This window comes from Pyrgilauda ruficollis, unplaced genomic scaffold (genome assembly GCF_017590135.1).
Source record: "Pyrgilauda ruficollis isolate IOZ18807 unplaced genomic scaffold, ASM1759013v1 scaffold5, whole genome shotgun sequence".
NCBI lineage: Eukaryota > Metazoa > Chordata > Aves > Passeriformes > Passeridae > Pyrgilauda > Pyrgilauda ruficollis.
The window spans coordinates 1372242-1399183 of NW_024526599.1; the positions used below are offsets into that span (position 1 = coordinate 1372242).

Here is a 26942-nt window from a genome sequence, read left to right on the forward strand (position 1 = left end):
AGAGAGAGAAAGTTTAAATTCAAAACTGCAAACACATACCCTGGATCTGAACTTGACCTTAAGCTGATTTGGATATCCAGTAAAAATATATCAGAGAAACCAGAGAGATTTTTTCGCCTGATTTTTGCATGAAATGTTTTGATGACAAAATTCGTTTCTGGTGGTAAAACATATGATGCTATTAAGAGGAATGCAACTAATTGAGAATGAACAGGAATTGAATAAATTTGTCTACAATCTCTGTGGAAAAAAATCTAAGCTGGCAAGCTGCAGGTACTTCTCAAGCAGGAGGCGTTGCTTTTCTAAAGAGACTGCATTTATTATGGGTGGCTGGGTATCTGCATGCTGGCTTGGTTCCCTGTAGTAAGGAACTGACCACATTACTATGTGCAAACACAGGGCTCACTCAAGTGGTACTAAAAAGAGAAGAGGTGGGGCAAGCAGAGCTTTAAAAAGAAAAGAGGAGTCCATCCAAGTCTGGATGTAAAAAACAACTGCGTTTCGGAGAAGGACGGTACCTGGAGATTTTGCTCCCTGCACTCCATTGAAAGCTGTGCTGAAGAGCTTTCTGAATTCTCTGCTTTAAAGATTTAAACAGCAGCTTTGTTGCAAGGAAATTTGAAGTGATCTTTTTGAGCATGGCTTTTAAGCTGTGTTAAATTTGTGGCAAGAGTGTCAGGCATTTCATACTTGGCTTCCAAAAGAGAGGAAAAAAAAAAAGAAACAAAAGAGCAAGAGAAAAAAAGCCCTCATGTGTGTGGGGAAGAAATCTCCCAGGAATTTCTTCAAAGTTGTAGTCAGACACAGTAAGGTCTAAAGTGACAAGAAAAGCAAGGCAAAGATAAAACTTGAAATTGTGATAAGATGTCTGAGTCTAAAGTGACAGATTGCAGAAAACTTTTGGGATTACACATGCTCATCTTGTCCTGGATATGACTGAAATCAAGCTAGTTTTTCTCTAGTGACAGCTCAAAAACCCCTCAAGATTATGTTTCTCTTCCTTGTTGCTTTTTTGCCAGTGGCTTTTAAAATTGGTTTTGTCAGCCTCTCAGCCCTGCAGCACTGGAACTGTCCTAATGGATACAGATTAAAGCCTGAAAACTCTGCTTGTGTAGGTAAGTTACTGAACATTCCCAGATAAAAAAACCCCTGCATTTATATTCTATTAATTTAGCTTTATAATTTTCAAAAAGTTTTTTTACAGATTGCTTGTGTGTTGTACTGGCAGAACTGATAAATCAGCTTCTCAATATCTGTTGCATTTCAAAATGAACAGAACTCCTTTTTTTTTCTTTTTTTTTTTTCTTTTTCTTTCAGAAATCAGCACTTTTCTGTTGGTTTAACTATCAGAAAACAGAATAGGTTTTCATATGATCATTATGATCATTAAGAGATATGAATTGTTCTCCAGTCCTAGCCATAGCTTTAGTGTCTCCACTGTTTCAGTACATGAGCATGCATGTATTTATGCTTCAATATATGTAAATTTTGAGTATAGGTGTATTTTTGTATTTCTGTATACATATATGAAGAGTGTTTTAATGATTATGTATTAATATGCATTTAGATGTGTGCGAGATAACTTTAAAAGCTATTTTTTGTACTTATTATTACATATAAGTGTGTGTGCTCATGCTAATAATGCATCTCATACAATACATGAACAGCAGGTGTGCTTAATACTGTGGTAGGGAGGTCTGGGAGAAATGTGCAACACTAACATTCCTGTAATCATCTTCAGTGATGATACACATAAAATGCAGGTTCCTATTTTTCACGAAGTGTAAGACAAAGGATGACAGGACCCTTCTCCCTCCCCTGCTACTGTGAGGTCCAATTTTTTCAAGAAATCTAGAGCCAATGAAGTTGTGTGCTTTGCAGTTAGGAGATGAGGAAATGCTCTGAAAGGATTCAAGCAGCTCCTCATACTTGGAGTTAATGCTTTTGCCTTGGATTCCTTGGGCTTCAGAGGCTCTGACTCAGTTCTTGTCATGATTCTAGTGATGCAGTAACAGGTGCTTCCTCTGTGCTTTCTGCCAAGAAATACCATCTCCTAAGCACAAAATAGAAGCCTGCATGTTAAATGCTGTCAAACTGAGGGGGGAGGAGCTGGGCATTTCCTTGTGTACAAATTGTAAACCTGACTGAAGGTTTATCTGAGAACAAAACACACCTAGAGTGCTCCTACCCTGATGCTTCGGTTCAAACGACAAGAACACTTCTGAAATTAATCTCCATATTGCCACCTCTTACTATGTTTGCTTCATGTTGAAAAGCACTCTCAAAGTGCACAGACTGGACTCCCTTTAGGCAAACTTAAACCAGAGGGTGTCCCTGTAGGGGTCATTTTCCCTCTCTGCTGTTGGTGGCCATGGGGACAGCCTAGGCCTGGTTCTCTGTAAGTTCAGGATGAAATACATGCAGTGGGTGTGCCATATCCTTAGAGGCTGTTGCTGTTTACACAGCCTTTCCTATAGATCCAGACCATTTGCTAGCATGTACTTAGCTTCCAAGAGCTCTTTAGGATGTCCATTAGTTATGGCTTTTGCACTACTGGGTTTCCCAATTAAGAGCTCATGTATAATGGGAGGATTCTACTGAGATGAAGGGAATTGCTTGGCTACTGTTCAATGAATCAAAAACCCACTCTAAATATCAATATGCAAAAGGCTGCAAAGGCTGTTTTTTTCCCAGTGGACATATCTTGCACATTGATGTATATTACTCTTCCATTAATGAAGACATAACCAGCGCTGCATAAAGTATTTTCTGTTGAAAATTAGCTGCTGTATGAATGAAGAACTAGATAAAACACTGAAACAGATTGGCTGGTAGCTCAGCAAACTCTCCAATAAATAGCAGCAGAAGAAATCTCCTGCATAAGAGTTGATGTTACTGTGACATACTCTGAGCAATTCCATAAGACACAGAGTAAGTGAAAAATGAGAAGCATTACGTAATTTTTCAATTACAGGCCACTGGATTACAGGGGATTAAGCAAAGGTGAAATTTTGACGTGAAATGTAAGACTGCAGGATGCTTTGGTGTAAGGGATTTCCCTTCCTCTTTCCTCCATGTCCTGGACACACAACTGATGTTCTGAGCAGAAGAGCGGACGTGTGATATTCTAGTTCAGTAATTCTAGTTCAGTAATTATATGAGGCAGAGGGTGCTGTGGAAGCAAGTGGCAGGAAGCTGGAGGCAGGCTTTGAAGGTAATACTGGAGATAAAAGTGGTGAGTGGGAGATGTGATTCATGCCACTGAGCTGTGAACAATGACAGCAAGCTGAGTCGTGGCCTGGCCACCATTCTTGGTGAGCTGTAATAGATACACCAATTGCAAAATGTTCTTAATCATCTGAGGCTGTGGTGGCAACCTGCCAGCCATAAGGATTCCCCTGAACTGAGAAGGTGTCTGCTCTTTGTTAGTGAACTGTTACAAGTGATACTTGCCAGAATGTGTGTAGGCTTTTCTAGATCTGTTTTCCACACTGTGGCTTAAGATGAAGGTCTAGGTCATCTTCTCACATTGCTAAATAGCTTACTCCTTAATTAGTTCCTTTTATTTCTATGGACATTCAAAGATCAAACACCTCCTCATCCTGTGGAAGTATAATGAAATTCAACCCTAAATGTCTCACATAATTTTATACAGTTATTTTAAGAGAGATTATTTGAATCCTGACTTGTTATGACAAGAGAGAAGGGGCCTTTCTGAGGTGCTGTTAGTCCCAAAACAGCAAGGCTTATAGGAAAGAAAGTATGGGAGAAGAGATCACAAGGTCAGAGCAAAACTTGTCTGATGAATGAATGCATCAATATATTGACAAGTCATGGTAGAATTGGAAGCACTTCTGCATTTTTGACAGGCCATCTTGAATTAAGAGCTTATTTTAAGATGCTATGAGGACTGTGGATCAGTCACCTTTAATAATTCTTATTTTGAAGACCCCAGTGGAAACATAGTACCTTCTACCTCTGAAAAAAAATACTCTGACCTACAAAGGAGCTATTATTGCTACAAAGAAAAAAACACGTGCATAGATGGTCCCAGGAGAGCTTTGATTTGTAACATATTTGACAACATAAGCATAACATAGTGTACCAGAGGATAGGCCTGTGCCTGCTGGAATCAGTTGCCTGTGTCCTCCTGAAACACCACGTTAACAACAGTATTTTTTGTTCTCTCATGCTGCACAGATGCTTAGATACTCAAGACTGAAAAAGTTTTCCATGTTTGTCTGAAGAAGGCCCTAGAGCAGCCTCTGGCATTATCAGTTTTAGAGTTAAAGTCTGTTAGTCTTGGGCTACCCTAGGTGAATATATTATCTTCTGGATACTGCAAGACTGGAAGTGTACTTTGGTTTCAGGGCTGACATTAAGTATTGTGTAAGTTTGAAAAATGAAGAAAAATAACAATTTTTAAGATACCAAACAGTATTGTAAAAAAGTCTTGGAAGAAGGCAACACAAAACCCATATTATTTTTTGCCTCATCATAGGTTCTTAAACTCAGCACATCTCTACCAAATCTTGACATTAACTGCTGAGCCCTTGTCAATTCTACAGGGCTAACATGCTGCTCATTCCTACAGAGCTACAGCCTGCAACTGAAGGTGACAACTGCAGCTATCTAGGTCAGCTCTTTTGGTCACATGCTTCCTTCTGTGTGTCCAGCCTTACTCTTTTCTATCTTCCTGTTCACCTCTCTCCTGCCACAGAGATGAGGAACGTAAAGTTATTAGTCTTTGTTTTACATCTTTAAATTCCCCTTAATTATCTAAGTCCTGTCTTCACTTTACTCCATACTTCTGAAGATATGCTGTTAAAATTTCTTGTGTGTATTCTGAGAAATATGAAATGCCAAAATCCTTTTAACTCTCCTTTCTTTCTCTGCAAGCATCTCATGAGGAGCAGTAAGATCTAATGAAATGGGCAACTGTTTCCTATACCTGTCATGACAGGGATAAACCTGATAAGATGCCTGTGCTTCCTTCTGTATTTCAGAAGAGCTGCAGTGGAGGTGTGTTTTTTCCTTGTTTTCAGTAGCTGTCTTCCAGCTAGCTCACTTCTTATTATACTGACTTGGGGAAAGGAGCTTGTAAATACTTTTACCAAATAGTAGTCAGGCATTCTTGAGCATGGGTCTGAACCACAGACCAATTCATGAGAAGATTCACATTCTGATGGATCCAGCTGAATGTGGAGAAATACTATCTTCAGCTGTAAAAACTTGGATCAAAATAGGAAAGAGGCAAATATGTTACAAGAGAAGACAGAAATGGCATCACCCATCACATGATGCCTAATACTAAAGAGGGCTAAGGGGCAGACTCCCAAGCCAGTGACTAATATTAAAAAACTCATTGTTTTGCCCTGTATAAAACAGCAGTTACTAATTTCATATTCTGTTCTAAAAAAAAACCTGACTACTTTTTAGTACCTAATTTGAAATCTGATTTTAACGGGAGCTGGATGATGGTATTTGATGATGTCTCACAGCCTCTGTCTTTGAAAGGCAAGCCAGTAATAATATGTTGGAAGTTGCAGGATCCAGGAAGTAGAGGTCTATTTTATAGCTACTAATTTACACATAGACTTTATTTCACATAGAATGTGTTTCAAAGATAGATATTTTTTTCCATTCTAGTGAGCAAACACTTGAGATCAGAGTTCAGAAAGGAAAAAAAAAAGATGCTGTTGTTCCTGGGGATCTTTTTTGCCCTTTCTCGACAAGATGTCTGCGACTGTTTTCTAAATTGTATTTCAATTCTCAATTTGATTCTATTTTATACTTGATAAATCGCATGTTCTCACTTGGTGCCATATGTGTGACATGATCACCTCTGGGCTGGAAGACACCAGGAGTTGCAGCGTCCTCGTTCTGTTCATATTGTATTTGTTACCACCATACGTGAGCATTTCACAGCCTCTACCCTCTCAAAAATTGTGAATGATCATGTTCTATTTTAAGCCTCATTTAAAACTGGAGATAAAACATACTGAACTGTGCATCATCTGTTTCATTTTGACCTGCTGGTATCTGGAGTGTCTTTTTCCATTTCCATCTTCCATTCTTTGAGCTGGATGCTTTAAACACAATAGATAAAAGCGATGGGCTGCTTTCTTTGTCACCCAGATGAATTTTCATATTCAGCCTTGTTGAAAAGATTATGGTGGTGGTTGGATACAGCTGATTGAATTAATCACAAGTCCAACTCACCAGGAACTAGATTTGCATGAGGTTATTTGAGTGTATGTATCTGCACATATACTTTATGTATATAATGTATGTATTTGGGGCCATAATGAAATTCAAGTTCTGGCTCACTGTGGTTTCTCTGTGTCCCTGCCAGGCATACTAATGCTTCAACCTTCTGCAACTAGAGCCTTTCTCAGGACTCTCAATAAAGTAGTATATTTGTATGCAAAGTCTTTGAGAGCTGCCAACATCGTGATGACATGATTCATCGTTTTTGCTGATTCTCAAGGCATTTTTTGCATAAAGAAGTCTTTGAGAACTAAGCAGAACCTCATTCTTCCTTTCAGGGCTGGCTGTCAGGGCACTGTAGACAGCTTTTGTGTTCACTAAGCCGATTTCTTTCACAGGGTAAAGTTCCCACTGGGGGATGTGGTTGCCAGGACACGTAAAACAGCTTCAACAGGATGCAACTCCATGCTTTCCTTTGGCACTAAAAGTGCAGATGAAGGCACTGCTAGTTACACCTGATGGATGGTTTTGTGACTGAGTTCTCCCAAACCTCAAAAACCAGCTTTTTTTTTTTGTTTATTTTTTTGGGGGTTGGTGGTTTGATTGGTTGATTGGTTGATTCGTTTTGGGTTTCCATAAATGCTGAACATTTACAGTGCTGTGGCCTGTTTCACAATAACACTGTGTCTCTTGGCTCTTCCTGCTTACCACTGGAAGGGCACTGTCCAGCGGCTGAGCTGCCCGTGGCCCTGTGCCCCTGCTCTTTTATTGGGCAGCTCTCCTTCATGAGAGCCATTCCTCAGCTGGAGCCACAGCTTGCTTTTCAATATGTGTGGGATTTGCTTTTACTGTGTGAATTTTGGTGGTGATGAAAACGGACAGGATGATAACCCTGAAATCTTCTCTTCAAGTACATTTACTGAGGAAAGAGTGTAAATTCCTGTAGCCTGATCAATCAGTGTTCTCTTTCTTAGACAGACAGCTTTGTATACTCATATAAATCTGGAAAATCCCCCCTGGAAATAAAAGGTCCTTTTACCTTGGCCTGTTGCTCAGAAACCTGTGTTTGGTAAAGCATGTCTTCACAGTCTGACCTTGACTTTAGAATATTCACTGCCTTCAGGGTTTTCCCTGGTAGCTAGTTCCCTTGGTGATTCACCCTTCCTGTTAAAATGTGAATTTAATGTCTGAATTTGAATTCCCTGGCTTTAGTTCTCAGCTATCAGTGCTTGTTAAGTTGTTCCTGAAAAAGATTATAGTGTCTTTTAGAAAATCTGTTACATTTTCTTTGTGAAGGTATTAATTTGTGGTGCTTAATCCTTCTTCCAAGCTTCTTTCTGATAATTTAAGCATTCTGAGCTCTTGAATTTCTCATAGAAAGACACTTTTCTTTACCTTCAAATCAGGCTTTCTATCCCTGTTGTATGTTTTCTAATTTTTCACGATCCTTTAAAAACTTTTATCTGAGAAATACAAGCAGCATGCCAATATAGTCTGACCACTGCCACATAGAAAAGCATTTTTTTCCTCACAGTCATTAATTTCTCCTATGTTTGTGTTGTGATTTGAATTTTCTTGCCCAGTAGCAAGCTAAGAGATCAGCTTTCTGTCCAGTATGAACACAAATCCTTCTCAGAGAAAGAAGTCTTTCAGATCCAATCTATAGGCCAGGCCCATTTTTTTTACTCTTGGTTAATGTGCTCTTTATTGTGATGGAATAATAGCTCATCAGTGCTTCACATTGCTTAATCAAAAAACCTCTCTCTTTAGCAATCCTATATCTACTCAGTTGCCTTTTTCACCCATAATTGTGATTTCCACAGAGAAATACCTTCAGGTTCATTTAGCAAGCTATTACTGTCACAAAAGTGTATTGACAAACATAAACTACATAATGAACACATTCTCACACCTGCTGTGGTGCTGATGGCTGGATCAGGTCAAGTGTCCAGCTTAGTCAGTCAGTTCTTGATTTAATAACCAGTGCATCAGGGAGAGAGAGGCAAACAGTGCTCATGTCAGACACTGACAGCAGCTGGACAAGGAGCTGAGGTCATCAAAGCCCTCCTCCCATGGCTATCACAGAGCCCTTTAGCTTCAGTGGCATCCTGGCAGTGTTTGCCAGGAGTATCTAGTTTTAGTGGTGACCTGGAGCCCATGGTGTCTGTAGCACATTAGCACACTTCTAAGCCCATCAGACCTTCCTAGAGGGGATTTGGAAGAGTTTCTCTTTTAATGCCGTGGAGAATGGAATGTACAATCCTGGTGCATGTGGGAAAATATGCTCCTGAAAGCTGATTGTTGGGAGAAAATTGTGGGTTAGAATGAGAGTACTTTATGGAATTACATTGCTGAAAATGCTCCTGCTTTATCTTTGCAATCAAACAAAAATCAGTTGCATGTGCTCTGATAACATTTCATACATTGTCAAATTAGTTCAGCTGCTATTTGGAGCACCCCCGTGTGGGAAAACTCTAAACAATATGGAAGCCTTCCCTAGTCAGTACAGACACATTAGGTGCTGAAAAGCATTGACATTCTTTTTGAACACCTTTGGTACTTGGGCACAGATGAAACCCTTTGGAACACTTCATTCTAAACATAGTTTCTTAAAGCAGTTCAGGAAACTGGTCTGCAGAACCATGGGATAGCAGAGATCTGCTTGCTTAGGTCTCCCTGAGTTGTTGAGAAAGTTTCTTCCAAAGTCTTTTGTGAGTTGGTTAAATTGCTGTTCCTTGTAGTCAAGGTGCCCTTCTTTAAACTTAAGGGAATTCTCACATAACACACACAGACCTAGTTTTGGTTGTGAATCCACATCCTTTAGTGACTTATTCAAGTGTATCTCTTTAAAACAAAATGTGTTGGTTCCTTTATTCCTGCATGTGCTGAGTCACATGGTAAAGTACAGAACAAAAGCCACTGACATCAATGAGAACTTGGGCAAGAGAAAAGCTGCTCCTTAAAGCAACCATCACACAGTAATTGAAGAAGGAAAATATACAAAAAATATACCAGCATATGGTACTGTCAGATACTGAGTACCTTGAGAAGTTACTATTGGATGTGTTTGTTTTCAGCAGGAACTAAAATTTATCGCAATTTTGTGGGGCAATTATCCATGGTACTGCAAATTTCTTTTCCCCTTAGTATAAAATAAGGTCCTCAGTGGTAATCTTATTTTTTTTTTAAACAGATTCCTTTGTTTAGGACTTAATTAATAGTCACTTCCTCAAGCCCAGACAAAACACCATAATTACTTCAGATGTCTTTCAGTTTGTAAAGGTTCTGGCCTAACCTACCAGTTAAAAGCCTAGTTTCTAATTAATTTGCTCAGTGCCTTGGTTTTGGCTTGTTTCTGTCAGAATACAGTGGGAATTTTTGTGTTTTGTATGTCTGTTTGAGATTTGACTCAAACAAAAATGAGCTCAATGTTGAGCTCAGTGCTGTGACAGTCTGTTTTCTGCTTTGCTGTTTTGCAAAGTCTGCTAATTTGTTGGCAAAATTATTACTGTTGAAAAAGGGATAAAGATAGAAGCAAGCAGCTGCAAGCTGCATTTGCATAGCAAATAATAACACAAATCAAGACAAGTCTGTTCCCTGTGTTTCAGCAATTAGAGATCAGTGCCCAGACACTGGGGAGAAGGGTAATTTTCCTTGACAGTCAAAAAAAAACCCCAAAATAAAAATACAACACCATCCAAAATCACTGTGAATGTGACCATGATAAATTACCCAGACCACCACCCCCCCCCCCCCCCCCCCCCCAATAATTCTGAAACAAATGCATGAAGGAATACACATCTGTCCTCATTTCATTTTTGATGATGGGATATTAAATTTTGTGATAATTTATTATTAGATAAGTTTGTCAAAGGTATTCTTTCTCCTTGTTCTTTACTGCTTTTGCTAGCTGAATTTTCCTGATCTTTTTCAAATACCTATTTCAGATATTGATGAGTGCCTTGAAGGTGGTTTGGGAACCTGTGGCCAAACCTGTATCAATATTCCAGGGTCGTACATCTGCTCCTGTTTGCCCGGCTACTCCTTGGGTATTGACAAGCAGTCTTGCTATGTGAACGGTAAGGACATTTTCTTTTTTGATGACTGAAAAAGGGCTTTAGAGATTCATTAGCATTCCTTTTCAAAGTGAACCAGGCCTGCTGGTCCCTACTGGTCAGTGACTGGGGTTCTCTGGTTTGCTGACAAAAAACTGCTACTGTATGGGTAAGAGGCAAGGCCAAAAATGGATGCCATGAAAGAATGAGGGTGAAGAATGTAAACTTCTTCATGTGGTGGTAGAAAGATGAATGAACATATGAAAACAAACCACTAAACTTAACAATTACTTCCTATTTGCCCTCTCTGCCAGTTTAAAACTGTAAACTCTCTTATCCCATCCTTACTTCCAAGAAGACATGGCAGTACACAAGATTCTGCTACCTTGGCTGCTTTCAGTCTGTTGGCCTTGGTGTCTTCCCAGTATGTTTAGGTTCTAGGGACAGATTAGAAGCAGGAAGCCCTTATTTTTGGTTTCATCCATTGGCAGATAAAACGAGTGTTACTGTGTTTTTTCTCTCTTCCTCTGACATGATTGTATAAATTGATTTTTAAATGTGGGAATGCATTTAAATTTAAAAGTTTTTAGCTCTTCTAAGAAGAAAATATTTGCAGTTACAGCCTTTGATTAACCCTCATTTTGTCATCAACTGATGCTACCCAGGGGAAAAAAGAGTTGGGTTTTATTGATTAGCTTAATCCTGTGTTGCATCTAGAGTATGAGGTGGGAGTGCTCTGAAGTTTATCTCTTAGCTCCCCACTTTGACTTCCTGGATGCTTGGCTTTGGCTCCTGTCTGGGATACACCATAGATCCCTTCTGATCCAGGACCTCAAGTTTTCTATTTTTTGGCTAGTATTTACCCAGGACTATCTTGCTAATGCAGAGATGGGATGTGACAAAGCACGTTTCTGACCTGAAGTGGGAGCTGTACTTGAGTCCCTGTGTGTGTAGATTTTGGGACCATGAACATAACCAAAATTATTCTGTAGAGCTCCCAGACTGCCATTAACACAATTATTTTAGTCCAGGCCCTAGAATTGTCATAATTATCAGCAACATGTAACTCACAAAGATCCAGACTGGATTTTTTGTGGTCCTGCCTAAACATCCATAGTTCCTTTGCAAGCTCTCCACTTCTGAACTGAAGTGAAAACCAACGTGTTGCTTCCCAGTGATATTTGTGCACAGGTATCTTTCAAAGAACAATCTTTCCTTCATATTGGAGTACTTCAACTTTTTAACATGTTATTACTAACATTTATAGTAACAGCAGAAAGTGGCAGATAGAGCTGTTGTGATGGATAAGGAAGCCTTAAGTCAGGTATAAACCCTTCTGTGGGGGATGCACCAGGTGAAATACCCTCATGTTATAAAGACAGGAAGCTCTTTGGTACAGATATGGTTTATCTGGAAATTAAACCCCTGATAAAATTGAGTCCTAAATCTGACTGGTGCCTCTGTAGCAAAAAATTAGATTTGTTCAGTTCTTGTTCCATTTAGAGCCCTCATTCACAGGTGCCTGGTAAGGGAATTCAGAGAGTGGAACGGACAAAACCAAAGTGTATAAATGTTCTTGGTCAACTAATTGGCAAAACTGCAGGCAGTAGCTGTCAAATCCCTTAGATAAATCAGCTTGGCTACTCTTCAGTGTTCATTTAACGTTTACATGAAGCAAGTCTTCATTGTTCAAATATGAGGTTGCTCAGTTCAAGTAGCAGCAGGAAAAGGAAGTAATTAAAATCCTGTAAGCAGCTGTTATAATTAGGTGATTAGGTGATAGCTTTAAAATTTGAGATACAAAACATTCTGCTAACATAGAAACATTGTACTGTCCATCTTCCCTGTGAACAAGACAAAATTACATCTTGGGTGCTCATCAGGACTTTCTTCACTTGGAGAAATCAAAATTTGTCTCATTCCTCTGCTTTGAAAGGAGAATTAAAAAACCTTGCAACTATGAAGGTGAAGTATCTGTCTCAATTTTGTAGAAGAGTTTTTGTTGAGTTTAAAGCCTCGGTTTTCATGCTAATAGTAAAGATATTTAGTTAAAAAAATTTTTGAACCTTGTAAATAAAACCAATTTAATTTTCAAATATATATGTGTAAGAAAACTGGCGGCAGTGCACCTTTGATGGCATCTATTCCCAATTAATGGACAGTTGCTTCTTCATTGCGGAACAATTTGGCAGTTGATTACACAGGCTTGAAAGCTGTCATCCTGTTTGATCTATATAAAAAATTGCATTTCAAAGTCAGTTGGTTTGAATGCTACTTGTATGCCAGGATCTGTTGTTTCAGACAACCATGTTCTAAAATTCCAACATGACTAACACAATGGGATTTTTGTTTTGTATTTTTTTTTAGTTTAAAATTAAATGAAAGAATAGACTCGATGACCACAAACAAGTATTTATATATAAACAAACCAAAAAGCAAACAATACACCCATGTTTATTTTCAAAATGAAAGTTAAAATGTGTTGGTTACATAAGAACTGCTTTCCTGTATGCCCTTGACAGCTTAAATGAAAATCCTCATGGTTTAGAAAGGTAGTTAGGGTTCCTTGAGCAATCTTAATTGTGCTCTACAGTGAGCACAATTATAATACCCTAAAAATAACAAAGAGGACTTAATAAAACTGGATCAACCCCAATCATTTTGCCATACGAATTGTACTTCCATACTTATCACCTTGTTTTAAGGTTGCATCAAGGTTACTGGGCTCATCCTAGCTGCTCATCACTTTCAGCCTTTATTGGTTTTCTGGAGTATGGGGCATAACTGGAGCACCTTTCATTTTAACATATTTTATGTAAAGTTACTGTTATACTCTTCCCCTTTGATCATTACAAATAGAGATTTTGTCTGGAAAACGTTGCTTTTGAGCTGTCAGAGTTTTAAGTACAGGTCTTTTGTTTTCCTTCAGCCTTATGCAGCACAAGAAACCTCCCCAGTCTCCAGTTTCTTCCTTTTTCCTGGGATCCCTTTTTCCTTGGGATCTTCAATTTCTCTTTTTGGATAGTTAAAGGAAGGTTCCAGGCTACCTCTCTGTGATAAATTCTTGCTATAGCACAATAGTTTGAAGTGATCTTCAGCTTAGAGGCACATCCATGGCAAATTTCTTTCAACCTCCGTTGGCAAGCGTGCAGCCATTGTTCTGACCTCTGGCTGAGCTGTAGGATTTGGGATAAGTGGTCACATCCACTGCCATTTCAGTTTCCTAACTCAGATTTTTGCCATAATTTTCTGCATCAAATGTGAAAGGACCATTCCATTTATATATAACTAGTTCTCTGCGATACACCTAGAAAGTTGCTATTAAGGAAAAAGACATGTAAATCTTGAACTTTCTCTTTGACTAGTATGCAACTGATGAGAATTTAATGCAGCAAAAATGCAATGATTATCAATTAATTGGTCTCATTTTGTTTTCTCCACACCAGACCCAGCACCATTTCTGCTTTTTAGCCATGGAAATGCCATCTTTAGAATTGACACTGAAGGGACAAATCACGAAAGATTGGTTTCTGATACTGGTCCATCAACACTTATGGATTTTCATTATATAGAAGAGAAAGTGTATTGGGTAGACTCTGAAAGGCGACTACTTCAAAGAATTAATCTAAATGGCACAAAACGAGAGGTAAAGTATTCAGTTCTTTGGAATTCTCCTAGTTGATGGTGCAAACCCCTCTTTAGAAACCACCTGCTCCTTGGGTACAATTCTGCCTTCACTGTTCATAATTTATCACTTTACTTTTGCTGTTGTAATAGTTCTGATCCTGAGTGTAGGCTGTTTTACTGGCATTCACATTCAGTACATACAGTATTTTCTGTGGATCAGGTGAATGCAGGAGAGGATCGAGTTAAAAATGCAGGAGAGGAAATTCAAACAAATTAAGGCTTTGTAAACTTTAATGTTTCTATCAGTTATAGATTATTCTCTGGCATTACAACATTGTCTTTGAGATTATTGTAACACAAGCTAACACAAATGCTATGAGAAGAATGTGCTTGAATTCCTACTCATTTTTCCTCAAACCTTTTATTGGTTTCTATGGTTGCATAAATGCTATTAGAACTTTATTCTTTGTTCAGAAAAAAGCCTGTGTAGTTCATTGCATCTGGCTGATTAAGAAGGGCAGACGCTGTTCTGGCTGAACATTGCATCTGGCTGATTAAGAAGGGCAGACGCTGTTCTGGCTTTGAGAGTGCTTTTTATTGCTTTGAGAGTGTTCTTTTGTTTGAGAGAGACTGCCAGTATCATTTACCTATGTGGAATATTCACTCATGTGTTTTCACTGATTTTAAGGGATCTGGGTCCAGCAGCGGTGTGTTGGGAGACTTCCATCTGTAACAGGCCTGGGTGCTTTGTAATGCACCAAATGCGAAAAGTTGTAGCTAAATATTAATCCAGTATATTTCTTGTGCAGAACAGTTTCTCCTTTTGCAGGGAGTCACTCAGTTCAGGGGGGTACATGTCAGCACAAAGACCAAATGGAAAGTGATGAAAGAAAAATAAAGAAAAATAGCTAGAGGTCTGAAAGAAAATGAAGCAGGCAAAGGAATGAACTTGAAAGTTTCAGCCGGGTCTTCTATTCCCTGTAACAAAAGTCAAGTTTAGAGTAGTCATTAGGATTCCTCTTCCCAACTCATTTTTTCTTCTTTACAGAGACTATGTTACATAGACAAAGGCATTTCAGGATTTGCTATTGACTGGATAAATCAAGACATTCTCTGGGCCAACAGACAGAAAGGAACCATAGAAGCAACCGACATGAATGGGAAGAAACGCCGAGTTCTTCTAAGAGCTGCTGGTCGTCCCACAAGGATTACCATTGATGCTGAACAAAGGTAATTTTAAAGGCATCAGTAATTTCATTTAAATGGACTCCAAATATGTAATGTACTATGATTGTGGTTTCATGGGATCACAGAAATGGGTTAGAAGAGACCTTAAAGGTCATCCAGTTCCAACCCACTCACCAGGGACAGGGGCACCTTCCACTAGAACAGGTTGCACAAAGTCCCATCTGACCTGCCTTGAACAATTCCAGGGGTGGGGCATCTACAACTCTGGGCAGCCTATTCCTGTGCCTCACCACCCTCACAGTAAAGTTTCTTCCTAATATCCAATCTCAATCCATCTTCTTTTAGCAAAGTTTCTGGGTAGAAAGCAGTATTGGAGAAGCAAAGGGAATGATGACTAAAAATGCTGGGAGTCACTTGTGCTTCAGACCCAGCAAACTTAGAACATAAATTGCTGTGTTTTCTGAAAAAAAAAAAAAAAAAAAAAAAGCCAAAACTAACAGTTTTCTGCTCTTTCCCTCGTTTCTTTATCAGTGTCACCAAATACTGATTCTGAATCCAGTGCTGCTGCTTAGCATCACTAGTAGTTTGGCCTTCATAGAGATGCTCTTTTCAGCTTCAAGTAATTTACATGGAGAACCATGCTCACAGGAGAGGCCTGGCTCCTCAAGGGTTACCAGTATGAATCATCACAGTGGTCTCTCCATGCTAATTTCCCCTTACACAAAAACAAAAACAAAAACAAAAAGAAAGCTTGAGAAGAATTGGAAATGCTTCTGTTTTATTTAGCAAGAGCACCTCTTTGTTGCTACTTTTGATTTGCATTAAAGCTGCTCAGCGTGTGCGCAGCTGTTTTAATATTAAGGCTCATGTGTCCATTCCCACCACATTTGTACATAAACCAATGTTCTGATGATAGTAGCATTGCTAATGCTCTTTGGAATCTTGCCATCTCAGTGGGATTTAGGGCTTGGACATCAGACCTGCCGTTCCTCAAATTTGCAAGATCTGCCCATAGATTTGAGAAGTAATTCCAGTTTCCTTGACTGCATGGCTGAACAAAGTAGAGAGACAGACAATAGTGCTTTGTGGTTAAGCTGGGCTGATTCCTGCTTGACCTACTTGAGGGAAATTGCGTCTACCTCTAGTAATACTAGTTACTAGTACCTCCAGCAGTACTTGTAGTTCCAGTACCACACTGAGAAATTCTGTATACAGGAGTAACTAAATTACTTAATAAAGAGTGTGTAGCTGTGATGTGATTTTGAAAATGTAGGGTTTGTTTGTTGTAGGGTGTTTTATTTTGTTTCATTTTTCAAACATGCCTCTCTTGCCTGCAGGCTGTTATTTTTGTCTTCAGATGGTACAGTTTCCAGCATACACCGAGCATCCCTCAGTGGAAGTGATATGATAAATATTTTGAAAACTACAGAAAAAATAAAGGCCATCTCACTAGATTTGGTTGACACAAGGCTCTACTGGATCCAACATGACCACGGAAAAGAGATTTCCCATATTGGATCATGTGACTACGATGGTGGAGCTGCCCGTTTCCTCAGAAATTCTGTCCGGTGAGCTTTCCTCAGCTTGTCAGAAATAAAACATTCATTTCAGGGATGCAATTAAGCTCTCTCCCCCATCCTCCCTTTTGGGTCAGTTCACAACATGAGGAATATGAAGTGTAATGCAAATGGCCTGTGACTGTAAATGTAACATTAATAATAGGAAAATGGAAAAATGTCACTGTTATAAGGATAATACTGCCACTCAGCACTCTCCATCTTCCAAGCTTTTGCCAAATGATAACTAATTAATCCTTAAAAATCCTCTCTGGGTGTTTATTAGTGGCCTTTTTCTGCAGAGAGAGGAGCCGAAAGGAGAGATTAAATGATTTATCCAAGGTCACAGTGGGTGAGCCCAGGTGTCTGAGCTGTGCCCAGGAGACGGAACTCCATCCTCATCTGAGCCTGTTGTCCTCCTTAGCTGCTGGCTGGCGAGGCTCGGCCTTGTGCTCAGGCTCTCCAAGAAGCATCAGCAGATGTGGTGAAAACTGTGTTGTGCAAGAGCATTGTCCTGCCCCAGTGCCAGTGCTGAGCACGGCTGAAGGGGCTCTTAGACCCATGTCCTTTTGGTCTTCATGCTGTGCAGGGGTACGGGTGCCAGTGGTGGCCGTGGGGTCGGTGAGGGGATCAGGAAAAGGTTGTCACTGCAGTGTCTTTCAGTATGGTTGGGCTGCCATGTGTTTATGGCAGTAAACTGAGAAAAATACAGTTTTGCTGGCCTGCTTATTTAAATATGCGGTCCATCATTTTCATATGATGAACACAAAGTTGGCTTCTCCCTACAATGCCAGCAGTCAGTTTGGATTTTTCCTTACTTTTTTTTCCCTTTCTCCTTTGAGTTGGTTGCTGTTCACTGAAACATTAATCCTTTAGCCTGGATGATCTGGACTCTGTTTTCTACCTGGATTGTGTCTTCCTGGAAAGTAGAAGACAAAAATACCTCTTTTAGTATTTTTTCTGCTTTCTCTCTTATTTAAAACTTGGCCCTTTTGTGTTTCTGCTATCTGCTGTAACTGACCAGTGAATGGAAACTACATTTCTGAGATAGGGGAAGCAGCAGAAGATGGGTTTTAGGAGTGCTCTACTCCTACCACCCCATTTCCACCCTGATTTCCTCAGACAGTCAGAATTGTCAGAGCAGGCACTGGATATTGGGAAACAGTGGAACTTATCTGACCTACATCCTCCAACAGACCAACTTTCCATTTTGGTTGCTTGTTTCACCAGAAGCAGGGTCACACCTAGGCTTTCTCTCCCAGTTAAGTCAGTCCTGACCAATAGATCATTGAACCTGTGAGAAATGCAGGTTATCCATTTTGTGTCTCTTGCAAATTTGCAGGATTAAGTGCTGAATTATTTTGGGAATGTCTCTTCACCTCTTCTGATTCTCATATATAGAAGATACTATAGTGTATATATGTGTGTGTATATATATATACACAATACAAAGAAAGGTAATTTTCAGTGAACCTGACTGAACTAGACACTCAGAAAATGTTTGAGTGAGTAAATATGTAGGAATCAGGTAATGTGCCACTTTGCTCTCTTCTCTTTTAGACATCAATTGCTTGGTATGTCTCTCTTTGCTGAGCACCTGTACTACTCAGATTTGAAGTCTGGCATGATATGGAGAGCCAACAAATATACTGGAAATGTTGTAGTCACAATTAGCCTGAAGCCATCATTTTTCCCACCAGTGGAGATAAAAATAGTACATCCATTTAAGCAGCCAGGTGCAAGGATTGATTCTCAGGATTTGGGTAAGTAAATGTAATGCTGCTATGCATGAGAATAATAATGTCATACACTCTGATTCTCTGCAGTGAGAATTTTCTCTGGCAAAATTCCAGGCCTCAGTGAAATGAAGGAAAAAGTTTTTTTTTTCACTTCAGTGGTCCACAGTTTCACTTGTGTGCAGCTCCAGCTGAGTATCAGGGTAGAAGCATGCCAAGCATGAACTGCTCGTTTCATTAATCTGTACACACACGCAGATAAATGTGCTTTTCTCATTCTATCGTCTTCTTTACACAAAGATATTTTTATGCTTTCCTGCTAAATGCACAAAGCATACAGATTTTTAACCCACTGTCTACATTATCCTCACCAAATGTCTGCTTCATTCTGGAAGTTTTAGTCTAAAGCACATCTAAACAGCTCTGATTATTACTGCAGCGAAGGATTTTAAGCACACAGTATGTTCTATAAGTCTCAGCTTTCCTGTGAAATGATTCAACTAAAAGTCAGCAAGTCTTAGGCAGTCTTGAAGTTGCTATAACAACTATAGGATAAGAGACTCCTGCCTCTTTAATTGACACCAATTGCAGCCCACAGCATGAGCTGGTCATCTTGCTGCCTTTCACTGTGGATCCAGAAATGAAGGTAATTCACTATCAATACTTCACCTTCCTTGGGGATTCCTGCTGAGGCAGTAGGAAGTGGGGGATATCCAGGCAAATAATGTCTTGTCTTCTAATCTCTGGGGAGCAGAGCATTCTTGCTTTAGTGGAATAGCTTTTGTCGCCAGTTTTGCTTGGATAAAAGCAATGGAGCAAAGAGTTTGGAGGCATTTGTGTGCAAAGCAATGGTTGCACAGCTCCCAAGGGAAGGCAGCCATGGATTCCCAGAGGTATAAAGATATGGGGAGGATATAGTATTTGTTTTAGTTCATATGAGCAAAAATCAAACTGCGAATGTATCTTTGAACTATTCCTAAATAGCTGCTATAAAATAGGCTTTGTCTTTCTTCATGCCAAGCAACAGCTGTACCATGCAGTCTGTGCCCTCTGAAGACTGGTCTGAGTGGGAAAAATCAAAACCTTCAAAGGAACTTTCCCCCTCACATGCTTTGTTTGCAATGCCAAGACGTGTTGAGATGCAGAAGAGAGTGTTCCTGGAAATCAAGCTTACCCTTGTAAGCACAGGGAGTCTCTTTTCAGAGACAATACTTGATCTGTCCTTACTTTGAGGAAAATGGCTGTTCTGGCAAATGGAAGCACTTTTTTCTACTGACACATTTGCTGCTCTCACACAGAGGAACTAGGGCAAGAATGTGCAGCTTAATTTCAGTGACTGTGGGCACTTAGCCTTTATTCTCCTCTCAGATTTACTCCACTTCTTCCACCGGAACATTCTGCTTTCTGGCATTTCTCTTTCCTATATGACCTACCAATGTTTTTAAATGTATGTGTATTTCCAACATGTTTAGTAAATTTTTGTAAATAGGAAGTGTTGTCATCAGTAGGCTTTTAAAAAAAATTTAGAAGGTTTTTAAATGTATGTGTATTTCCAACATGTTTAGTAAATTTTTGTACAATAGGAAGTGTTGTCAGCAGTAGGCTTTTAAAAAAAATTCCAAATAACTTCTTCTAAAATGTCTGGGAAGTGATGGAGTAGAGAGAAGCTTAAGAGGCTGAATCCAGATGAACCTTTTGGACTTTGTATGCGGATTGCTTCACTTATCCAATGCAAGAATGGGGATGAAAGGAGGACTAATGAGCCTGGAGTTCAAATGAGATTTATAGCTGATCTTACAACAGAGAAACTTGCAGATAAAAGCATACCTAGACTAATTGGATGCTCTGTACAAGCTAAGAAAATGTACATTGCAATGTAGTGTCAGCTGTGAATTATCAAGCCTTCTTTAAAGCAGATAACTAGTGAGCTCCTTCAGATGAAAAGGGAACTTAGAAGTGTGCAACTGATATGATTTGATTTTTTTACTGGCATCTGAATTATTTACTTTGCTACTTAAATTCCTCAGATCTCCTCTTCCCTTTCTCTTTTAAACTACTTCCTTGGATTGGTCAGGGCCAATTAGTAGAGAGAAGAGCATTAATTTGTCTATGGGTTCGTTTTAACCCCACAGAACAACTTTGGTGTGTCACTTTTAATAACAGGTCATAAAATATCTGAAATACCTTAAAATCTCAAATACTGCCTCTGGAATTCTTTGAAGGAATCTTTCCTAACAGATTAATGCTATTCAGTACTCTTGTATTTTTTTCTTTTTTTTTTCTTTTTTTTTCTTTTTTTTTTGAGAAATTATGTTGCCTTTCTTTCCAGTGTAAGATACAAGCATCAGGCTAATATCTGAGTGTATTTATTTCCATGTAAGACAGTTGATGGGAGGGGAAAAAACCCTGCAAAACACAAATAAGTTAGTAAGAGTGGTTTGTAATGGTGTTCTTCCAAAAAATATTACATTATATACTTTGTGATTCATAATTTAATCACCATTAAGCTTTGAAATGTGATTGGGTTTTTATGTATTGTTATGGCTACATAGAGTTCTAATACTTATCAGTTAAAAATTATTATCTTCTAGGGATTGTCCAGATGGCAAAACTACAGCTTCTGTTATTTATTCTGTAACTCCCAGGTGTCTTAGATCTTTTTTTGACCACTTAGATCAATAATGGTATAACCATGGGGAGAAAAATCAGAAACAATGATAAGCATATGATGCAGCCTTGAATGTGGTCTTGTTTGGGGATTCTGTTGTTTTGTGGTTGCATGCACTTGCACTTTTGTCATTCTAATGAGTTCTTTATTTGAAGATTAGACTCTCCATTACTGTGTGTTCTTGATTCAGTTGGAGTAGAAAAAGATTGTGTCCAATTCAAAATTAATTCTACAAAACCACACAAAACCCTAGTCTCTTAAAAGATAACATGCTAAATAACGTAGATAATATCTACCTAGTCATCCATTCATAATTTTGCATTTAATGGTATCATCTTTGCTAGAGAAGACTTAACCAATTAACCAAATATGTGCAAGGTGTCTGTGCCTGTAGCCAAGCTCTCTGGGAAATGATATATTATTACTTTTATAGATGTGGTCTGTCTTTCCACCAAGGGGCCAATGTTTTCTTTGTTGTGGCTGGCAGAAGAATAAACTCGGAGCTTAAATATTATGCAGTTTTCCAACTCTTGGAGTTTAGATTGCGAATGGGAAACAGCAGAAGAAAGTTGGTCCTGTACTCATTTCTTTGCCTGTACGAGCCCCTGATGTCTTACACACAGAGCCAGGGCAGAGACAGCATTCTGTGTGGCTGTACACCCGCACTCAGAAGCATCAGTTCAAACAAAAATAACCATTTTGGAGACAAAAACAAAATCAGGAGTGCTGCATGTCTGTGAAAGCACCAGCCCTGAAAGATAGCACAGACATGAGGCTCTGCAAATCCTTCCCATGAGAAAGGATACTGGAGTAGCTTTTCCTGTGAAGCAGAAGAAATAGGAAGGCTCCTGGGGACCAGCCAAAAACTTTGGTTGCATTTTTTTCTTCTTTGTTTGAAGAAAGGTTCTGAGTTTGAAATTTGAGCTCAACTTTTATAATGCTTGTATTTCTCATAGAGACACATCAACACAAAGGTTCTCTAGAATGCGCTAATACCTTTTGCCCAAATGAAGCACACGGTCATTATAACCTCCTGTTATCTTTGTTGTTAAATGAGTAGTAATGTGGTAATGATACTCCAGTAATAACAATAATAATAATAATAATAATAATAATAATAATAATAATAACAACAACAGTCTTTGTATGCTGTGTCTTAAAAATCTCTCTTTTCTCTCCTTTTTGCATACATGCTCCCTCTCTGTTGTTTTTATTTCTGAGTGTTTTACAAAGTAATATATAATACTGTGCAGAACTGGGGGCATAGGAAACTTGAATTTTCCCTTTTATAGTCACTCTGGGTGTGGACCCAAACCAAACCATCCCCTAGTTCATGCTCTCTCTAAATCTGCTTGTGCTGGCGTAGAGCTCAAAATGATCATTTGGACACATCTACTCCTAATATTCCAAGTACTTTCATTTTTACAGTGACTGGTTTTTTGCCTGATTTTACTAATGGAAAAAAATGAAGTTATTTTGCATTAATAAGAAGTTGCTCAGCTTGGTTGAGCAAGCAGATGTTGAGAAGAAAATACATCTCTTACCATCTTTCTACTGGAGGGTTAATATAAGAACTCCAGTGTACTTACACTGTAATTGTTCTTTCAGAAAAAGGAATCTGTGATTTGAACAGAGAAAAGTGCAGAAGAAGAATCTGCAGGCCAGACTCAAGGAGTCATCGGTGTAAATGTTCTAGTGGCTTTATTTTAAGTCGAAATAAACAGTTTTGTGAAGGTAATACATAAATTTCTCATCCGCTTTATTCCATCACATGAAAAAATTCTTCTGTTCTTTCACTTAGTATCTTGAGTTTGAAAAATTACTATGAGCTTTTAAAAATTTCAGTGTGCCATTTCAGTTTTGTGTCCTTCCAAGTCTGAAATAATTTAAAAAGAGACCAATGAAAGTGTCACACATGCTATTCTTGTGAGAAGTTTTGGTCTTAGTCTGAGTAGGTAAAGGAGCTTCAGACAAGTAGAAATGCTCATGTGTGCTAATTTAATTTTAAAAGAAGGATGAAACTGGATGTACCACCAAAGGTGAAACATGGAATAATCCAGCAACAAGAAGCCTGTCTATCATTTTAAAAAAGACAGACATTCTTAACATGATTCTAAATATTTTAATCTGGATTGTTTTATTAAAAATCTAAAATTTATATTAATAATAGATACCATAATGCTTTTTAAAACATCTCTTTTACTACATGACCAGATTTTATAAGACATAACGGCATCAGAATTCCTAGCTTACAGGATTTACAAACTTGCCTGAGCATCAGCGTTCCCGGTTTCTGGAAATTCTCTGGTTTGATTTCTGAATTTCAACTTTTAATACACTTGTGTTTTGATGCTTTTTCTTAAGTCACATTAAACCCAAATTTTTAAAAAGAACTTTTGTTTTAAGATGGTGTCTAAAGTACATGTTTTGAATGTGCACAGAATTTAAATGGCACTGGAATCTGTATGGAAAGGCATCTTTTTGACAGTCCTCTAGGCATCTATGCTGGACACACAAAGTATGAGTGTTTTGCTAGAAGGTTTTTAACTGATTTGAATGAGGTCCTCAGGCTTGTTTTCTTATGGTTCATTAGGAAAACCACGTTTTTGTGAAATGAATGCAAAGAAAGGATGTACTTTTTCAGACTGCTACTTTGTTCCATTAATCTATTCCCTAACATTGGCTGACGAGGTTATTCTGACACAACAAGTTCTTTATTTTTCAGACATTAATGAATGTGGCTTCTGGAATCACGGCTGCACTTTAGGCTGCGTGAACATCCCTGGCTCCTATTACTGCACTTGCCCGAGAGGCTTTGTTCTGCTGCCTGATAGGAAAACATGCCATGGTAAGGAGCTGAATACACAAACACTCGGAGTATCCTGTTGGAGAGAGTCCTCGTTTCACACTGGAACTGCCGAAAGTTTTGTGCATTGCGTTGCTTGCTTCCAATCCCATGTTATGTAAGCAGGATCGGCTTAAAGTGAGTGAACTGATTTCAGGTGTCGTGTTTAAGGAAGCAGAAGTTACACGTGAGAAATTGTATACACTTCCTCAGAGGAGGAAAAAAGATACAAGTCATGTCTCCAGAGACCTCTTCTCAGATTAGACCCAGTGACACATTCCAGGTGGAAAAGCAGTTACGTATTTTTAAATGTGATCTCTGAATTTGGCTCACTCTCTAAGGATGTGGCCAGTCTCTGAAACAGTAGCTCACAGCATCATGTATTTTCTTTTCAGATCAGGGCTGACAGCATTGCTAATATATATGACATAAGTGGAATTAAATGTGTATGCTCAGCCTACAAATGAATGAAGCCTTTCTGGAATAAGTCTAGAACATAAAATGTGAAAAGCTTCCAAGTTTTGAGGTCTTGGAATATTATCAGTCACTTTTGAAGTGAAGCTTTTGCATAGAAAAAGGTCCTTCTACTTTGTTTATTTGAAGTAAAACACTGGTGTAAGGCCAAACTAGGAGTGCCAGTGCACACCAATGAGTTCTGTGTGGATCATGGCAGGATAAGGATCTAGGGTATATTAAATATCACTACAGGAGAGTAAATATAGCCATAGAATCTAACAGACTCTAGCAGTCTATTTTGGACTCCAAGAGTGCTGGGCAGGGCCAGGAGTTGGACTCGATGTTCTCCATGGATCCCTTCCAACTCAGGATATTCTGTGATTCTGTAAGAGCCACTTCTTGCTCTTTATTAAGAGGGAGCCAGGAGCAGGATTCAGTGAGCCCAGCGTGGGGGTCCAGGGTGTGTGTGACCTGCAGAAGGCAGCCAACAGCAGCAGAAGAAATATGGGAGGGCTGCAGCCAGAGGTTATTGGGAGACGGGATATCATTTTGCATCCAAAACAACATTTAGACACTGTGCAACTCAGTCCTACTTTGGATGACCAGCTTGAACTGTACGCCTGCATTTGGGGTGGCTCAAATTAGATAGAAAATAATGTTTTTCTAGCACAGGCTAGGGATGCAGGATGGACAGTGTAACCTGCCGCACAAGGCAGATGTTCACCCACTATGCAGCTTGAGAGAGAGACACACAGAAGATGAGAAGTCCAAATGATGGCCAAAGATTTTGATACTTTGTCCTCCAAGTCGTTTATGAAGCTCTTCATCTAAAGCCACAAGCTCTGGTCAGAAGGAATTTTCTGGACCCTATTCTCTGTGCTGAAGTGGTTAGCACAGTCCAGTCCAGAATGCAGCTGTCCTGCAGAAGTAATATTTGCAAGAGATATGAACCATTTAGGCCAACGTGTGCAGCTGATTCACAGAAGCAGTGGAAATCTTGTGGAAATCTCGTATTGGTTCCAGTCATATGGCACTAGAACTGGGACAAAGGGAGTACTGCAATGCAGAAGGTGGAAGGAGCACATCATGTGAAACTGCATTATAGAAATACTAGAAAAAAGGTTGGCACTGCAAGATTTCTAATAGCAAGTAAAGGAATGATATTGCCAAGTCCTCAGATGATTTTGCCCTTATACCTTCTAAAATTGACACTAAGGAACATAGTTTTGCTTCTGGAAGGTTCCTCTCCTGTTTGATTGGTCTTACCTCTTTTATACTTGGAATAGTAGGAAAGTAGTACTTCCCCATTCTCTTGGTCTTTTATACTTATTCTTTCAGTATAGATTCCTTGTAGTTTTTAGAACCTGATCTATTTTTGATGAAGTACTAAAAAGAAAATTTTCAAAATTACTTCAATTTTGATAACACATCTTCAGAGTATTTTGGAAAATTTAAGTTGATAAGTATAATGGCTTCAGGATTCAGCAATTTTGGCTTTCTCCTGGGCTGTAATTAGGAAGAGGCGTGGAAAAAATTTGGAAAAGAAAAACAGAAACACAGCATAAAAAATCACAGAAAGACTGCAGAAGTGTTTTACTCTAAACATCACAATTCTATTTTTATATTTAATTTCTCTACTTTTTTTAACTTCTTCTTTTGCTATTTAAGAAGGTGTTAACATCTCTTACTGGGGGCTTAGTAAAAATTTTTATCACCATTTAGGAATTTTTTTCCTCCTTAAATTACTGCAGAGCTAATTACCTGTACAAGTAATGACACCGGGTGTAGTCACGGCTGCCTTCAAACATCTAAAGGCCCTGTTTGCTTTTGCCCAGAGGGATCTGTGCTCAAAGTGGATGGCAAAACATGCACAGGTAAGGAACATTTTTCTTAGCTGAAGCGGCTGCCAGGCTCTGTTTATTCTTGGCACCAAGAGCCAGAAGTGAATGAAGGCGTTTCACACTCATTTCGAGCAGCTGCAAATGATTGCACAAGATAATAGAATGTAAGCTGATTTGAGTGCTGACATGAGCAGTATTAATCTTCATTTTTTAATAGATTTTTAGTAGCAGCAACATCCAATATTTGCTGGCCAAGTTCTTTTGTTGTCAGCACAGATCAAGGCATGTCTCAGATTTTTGTTGTGGGAGACATCTAAAATTTATACTTGAGAGGAACATAAATGTACAAAATTAAGGCTTGGATGAAACCTGAAGATAATTTTAGTGACTTTGTGCAGTCCAGGTTCAGAGTCACTCTAACTTACCACAAACAGAATTTTTGCAGTCAGAATCCTTGAAGCTGCTACACTCAATCTGTCATTCCCCACTTCAGCAATTTTCCAAAGTCAGGGGACTGCAGCTTCTCAACTGCATCTTTTCAGTCTTAGGGGTCAAGATAGCTCCATTACTGATAGACTTATGCTGTGAAAAATCCTCTTTCCCTTTTAATCGCTCTCATATTGTGGACTGTACTTTATACATAGATTCAGTCATTATTTCTGTTTTGCTGGCTCATGTTGGTATTGAGAATATAACAAAAAAAAATAGCAAAATAATGGTTTCTTTTTACATCTTGGTTTGTTTTCTTAGAAAGTATCAA

General features: G+C 38.9%; 1 protein-coding gene across 1 annotated transcript in view; it reads left to right on the forward strand.

Moving 5' to 3' along the window:
* Positions 1-754: 754 nt before the first annotated feature.
* Positions 755-26942, forward strand: part of EGF (epidermal growth factor) — a 57312-nt gene continuing 31124 nt past the window's right edge. Inside the window, exons 1-9 of the mRNA XM_041480149.1 lie at positions 755-1115; positions 10158-10289; positions 13712-13911; positions 14941-15122; positions 16418-16648; positions 18197-18399; positions 22649-22774; positions 23766-23888; positions 26093-26215. Coding sequence (XP_041336083.1) covers positions 989-1115; positions 10158-10289; positions 13712-13911; positions 14941-15122; positions 16418-16648; positions 18197-18399; positions 22649-22774; positions 23766-23888; positions 26093-26215 — 1447 coding nt within the window. The 5' untranslated portion in view covers positions 755-988. The remainder of the gene's footprint in view (positions 1116-10157; positions 10290-13711; positions 13912-14940; positions 15123-16417; positions 16649-18196; positions 18400-22648; positions 22775-23765; positions 23889-26092; positions 26216-26942) is intronic.